General features: G+C 37.6%; 1 protein-coding gene across 5 annotated transcripts in view; it reads right to left on the bottom strand.

The window, feature by feature from the left end:
• LOC107687391 (paired box protein Pax-7-like) overlaps positions 1-5,253 on the bottom strand; it is a 75,726-nt gene that overhangs the window by 24,935 nt on the left and 45,538 nt on the right. For all 5 annotated transcript variants that reach the window (XM_016484686.1, XM_016484688.1, XM_016484687.1 and 2 more), the window contains exons 7-8: positions 3,011-3,176; positions 2,690-2,886 (exon numbers count right to left, since the gene is read on the bottom strand). In XM_016484686.1, coding sequence (XP_016340172.1) covers positions 2,690-2,886; positions 3,011-3,176 — 363 coding nt within the window. The remainder of the gene's footprint in view (positions 1-2,689; positions 2,887-3,010; positions 3,177-5,253) is intronic.

The raw sequence follows: 5,253 nt of genomic DNA, 5'->3' as shown, positions 1-5,253 counted from the left end.
TATAGATCAAGTTATCGATGTGTTTCTGTGTATATATATATATATATATATATATATATATGGCAAATTTCTCCATTCACAAATGTAATATATCATATATTACAAAATCATATATGAAACCTATTAGAAATTGGAACCAATTCATATATTAACATATATCTCTAGCCCACACAAATATGTATGTAATATTTATTTATTTATTAATATTGACATATATGGTTGCTACATAAATTCCATATAAAAATCATAATATATAAATATTATTAACATATGTACGTATACAAATTTTACTACAGTGATTTTATATATGTTATAAACTTATGTCAATATATGTCATATATTACATTTCTGTATGGGTTAGGCAAATTTTTTTTTCTATCATGTGATTAATTTTCTTGCCATTGTGTAAGCAATCAAGTTACAATAAATATTGTTAATGTGCAGGTGTGATACTGAGGTAAACGCTCTAATGTGAGACTAGGTAAACACAAATGTTTCATTAATGGAAAACAATAAGCAGGATCATTTTGAAACTGTCAGTTAGATGTGCCACAAAGAAGCAGTGAAAATCCAAGTGTCACCAGTGTCAAAGAAGGGTTTGTCCAGACAAATGAGAGAAGCCCATTACACTACTATGACAACAACTTTAGGCTATAGAGCTTTTAAAATGGCTGATAAGATTTCCCAAGCAAATAAATCAAACAAAAAGCTCTGTGTGCAATCCCACAGTCCTCTACTATTTGACACGCATTAGGAAAAATGGCACTCGCTGTATAATACAAACTGCACCACATAATACTCTACAGAATCTTGCACACACTCACTTATTTGCAGTGATTTGCATGAACGGTCTTCATTGAAGATAAAATTAATGTGTTAAAATAAATTACTAGAGGGGGGATTATAAGTAAAAGAAAGACAATAGATTAGACAAATGATGGAGAAAATTGTGATGTACAAAAACAAGCTTGTAAGGACTGCCATGTGGACTCCCTGTAGCTGAGAAGAATGGGGGGTTTTGCCTTGTGGGGCACTGGCGGCCCTTTCATGGACATTGAGGCACAGTGTGATGCTGGGGTTGAACTATGATACTCCTGTCAAAGAGAACATTAATTTTTCCTACAATAAGGGCCTGATGGAATAGCCACATGTGACATGTGGAGATGGGTGAGAGGGGCTGGACAGGGGTGCGGAGGTTAGGGGGCTGAGGAGGGGCCGGATGGAGGGTGTACCATCTTCATTTTAGTAAGGGATTCATACAAAACCCATGAGAAAAAAAATGTAATCCTTGAAGAAAAATATAATTTTAATAATGATTTTAACAACTACAATTACGGTTAAAATTGCCGATAAAATAAAATAAAATAATCTATAGTGTAAAACAAAAGAGAGCTGTTATTTTATATTTCATCTATTTCTGGTTGTTAACACTCCCCCCAAAAAATGCACAAAAATGCTCAAGCCATGTTCAGTTATTTATGCAGGTTTGCAGCGAAAGCATTAGTACTTAAAGCCCCTCCACTATGATTAACAATCAAACATGCTGAGAAATGCTTATGTTATCCCCCAGCTCCGCAGTACAAGAGAAAATCTCATTTTTTGTCATCAAATCCCTAATTCTTTCCTCTCAACAAAAAAATCTTCCAATCTGCTTTGCGAAATATTGTGTGTGTGTGTGGGGGTGGGGGGGTGTTGGGGGGGCAGCGGCGGCCGTAAAACGTGTGAACAAGGGGGTAATTGTGGATTACTACAAATGCAGTATTGAATTTCATTTTCAACTCCTTACACACCATTTCAATCTTATTTTCTGCCTGTTAGTCAGATCTTCTTGGTTATAGTGGGCAGAACTGATAGTGAATAATTGCTTGTAATACACTCTTTACCAATGATGTGCATCAATAGCAGCCATTTTCCTTTTATTTACATTTTAGAAATCAACCCTGAGCAAAAGAGCCCTATTTGTTATAAAAGGTAGCAGGCAAGAATGCTATATAATGTCTATAACAAGAATCTTTGCACAGAAACACAAGAACAAAACCAGCATGTAATTTCACTAGAACAAAAAAAAAATTTAAATGAATTTACAAAAGCCTTACTGGCTTCCCATTTTATAACTTTCCTCTATGGCATACTGAAATTCAACAGGACTCAAAGATGTATCAGAGCAAGACAAGACCATACTTTTTTGCTACGTTCTAGTTAATTAAAACATCCTGACTTATTCAAATGTCTGTTAACACTTGAAAATTACTTCCAGACAATTAAACATACAGATCCATTAGTTTAGTGAGATTACGCTCTTTTCTGAACAAGGCGCAGTGCTAGCAGCTCTTTGACTGCATATGGGATTTATTCTCTTTAGGGTATCCTGTATTGTCTCAAAACTAATTTTCTTAGAATCAAACAATTAAATCTTTATTTTAATTAGGAGAGTGGGTAAAACAAAGGAATATTAATTAGAAAACATTATCTTATAAACACTTCACGAGTACAACAGGGTATCATCCAATAGAAGATGATGTCTGCTCAGTACACATGAGAGGCATCTAATCACCAGAAGTACATGGCAGTGCACAAAGAATATGCTGTTTTATCTTCAGAGAGGTCTTGTAATTCCACTTGAAAGACTCCTTGACATGTGGCTATAGAGAGGAGTATTTAAACACTGTGGCCAGTGTCCCTTACTGACCTGTGGAGATAGTCCATTGCTGACAGGATTCATGTGATTACTGCTCGCTGACTGGCTCATGAAGGTGTCAGTGTAGCAGGAGAAACTGTGGCGGTTGGACGAGAGGCCATAGACGGAGCTGCTGTCGCTCGAGAGCCCGCCCTGATGCATGGTGGAGGGGGGCAAGGGCTGGGGCCGATGCACCGTGCCACTGCCGTCTGGGAAGAACAGCACATTTAATTAGAAAACTATTCTCAAATGCATCATGGGAGCGTTCGTTTTATTGTGAGTCATGTATGAGATGTGTTTGTTGAGTATTGACCAAACCATTGGTTAACATACCTTGTGGTAATGTTGTTGAAGGATAAGCGGACTCAGGAAGCTGGTATGTTGGTAAAGTGGGCATGCCTGTGGGTGGAAACCCTCCAGGTAACAGGTGGTTAAATGCCGCCAGTTGACTAGCTCCAGCTTGTTTACGCCACCTCGCTCGACGGTTGCTGAACCAAACCTGAAATAATAAGAATAAAAATAAGTGCACTGAAATTCTGGCCAATACCACTAAGCTAACTTTTAATTTCATGTCTAATAAATGAAAACTGGTTGATATGTAAGGGATAATGCACGGCTAGCTGTGTATGAAACGATTTTAATGAACAATCTGGAGGCCAAGAGCCACCCGACGCGAAGCGGAGTGCATTAAAATCATTTTAGCATTACCCCGCTTATACCATGGTCATTTGCCAGCATTGACAAGTTAAAGCTGTTAATGATCTTAGCAGCGCAATATTTGACCGGAAGGGTAAAAATTATGGTTATTTTCGTCAGTTACGGCTCGTTAGCTCTTGCATTCTGCCCGCTTCAAATCAGACACAAACATGAAGTAGTGTGGTAAGATCACATTTATTTGAAATAATTAATTATAACATTTATTTGAATTAATTATCAATCGAGAGAGAGAGAGAGATGGCAGCTGTGTGTGTGAGTTACCTGTCTGAGCGTCTCTCTCTACAAATAATGAAGCTGTTCGTTTAGTAACTTATATAGCGTTTTTATCTCCTCGTTGCTAAGGAATATAATGCAGCGATTCAATATCTAAGCCATTTTATTAATAAATGTCGCGGGACAGTGTTGACAATAAGTTTCTGTGCTCCTGAATGATTTTGTGTGTGTGTGTGTGTGTGTGTGTGTGTGTCAATGAAAGCAGCGCATTGATATAGAATGGTGATTAAATGGACTTGGAATTACCTGTGCATTAAATACAGAGTTCTGGCATGAAACTCTAGATGGCGCTTCTCAATCTGACATAAGGATATCACATTATCACATGGCACAGCTGATTGGTTCTCTCCTGTATCTGTAGCCAATAAGCTTGCTGCTCAACATTCAAATATATGATTAGTGCTTGCAGCAGCAGTTGCAGCTTGCTTCAGAAACCCTCCACCTTCCCCAGCTCCACCTGTATAGATCTGCTACGAGGTGATTTATGTATGCTATATGGGGGTTATTTCAAGTATGTTATATTTGCAACAGCAATATTTCTTACATGCTCACAGCAGCATGTTGTGGATGTATTGGCAGTAGCAAGTCTCGGTACTTGCTCTGCCGCAGCAGCAGCAGCAGCGTAGAAGATCTATTCTGCCAAGACCAAATACATTAACATTGTCATGTACATTACCATGCAATCCCTCCGAGAGTTTTCATGACAGAAACGGTTTTAATGCACACCTGCCAGCCAATCAGAATATGAGAGTGCACTTAAAGAGATAACCCTTAAAGGGTTAAATATTTGCCATAATCTATCCCTTTAATATTTAGTTTAAAAGTTAGTGCTAGATGATGGCAAAAGTAATTTGAATCTTATAATGAGTGGAAATATATATAGATATATTTCTAATGTAGAAAATGTGTTTTTAAATCAAAATATGTAATATTTCAGAGATATTTTGAATGAACAAAAAGCCTCTATTTAAAGAAGAAAGAAAGAAAGAAAGAAAGAAAGAAAGAGAAAGAAAGAAAGAAATGCCTCTGCCACATTAAGACACGTTTTCAAAGTTTCATTCTATTGGAACTCATTGAACAGGGAGCACGGCCAGTAACCTGCACCTCTCTGGGGCCAAGGCATTGCCCCTGTGTATGCAAAAGAGTGAATGACATTGATCTATGCCTCAGAGGGGCCATTCTTCAGACTTTAATACACTGGCAGTGCAGTTAATCTACTGTTGTTTTTCAAATGGTCCCCACCATTGTGAGTGGAAGTGAAAGAGGGGGACAATGGCCCTTCAATGAATCAGACCACAAAGAGAGGGCGTCCCTTTTTAAACAGCTCCTCAAGAATGACACTTTCAGCCTAGGCATTGATCAAGGGGCTGGCGTAGACATACTGTATGAGTACACACTCTTTCTCTTGCTTTTATCCTCCCAGGCTCCCCTTCAATCTTTGTACACAAAATGACAAAGAAAGATAAAACGTCTGATTATTTTTCATAAAATCGTGAGCCATAGAGAACAGTGTATTACAGCAAGATATTTTTTATAAATGCAATTAATATATATAATATATCAGCCTGGTCTCATGTTTATACGTA

The sequence above is a fragment of the Sinocyclocheilus anshuiensis genome, unplaced genomic scaffold, assembly GCF_001515605.1.
Source record: "Sinocyclocheilus anshuiensis isolate Anshui unplaced genomic scaffold, SAMN03320099.WGS_v1.1 scaffold1114, whole genome shotgun sequence".
In the NCBI taxonomy this organism is placed as follows: domain Eukaryota; kingdom Metazoa; phylum Chordata; class Actinopteri; order Cypriniformes; family Cyprinidae; genus Sinocyclocheilus; species Sinocyclocheilus anshuiensis.
The sequence above is the reverse complement of the archived record's forward strand: the minus strand, read 5'-3'. Positions and strand labels throughout refer to the sequence as shown.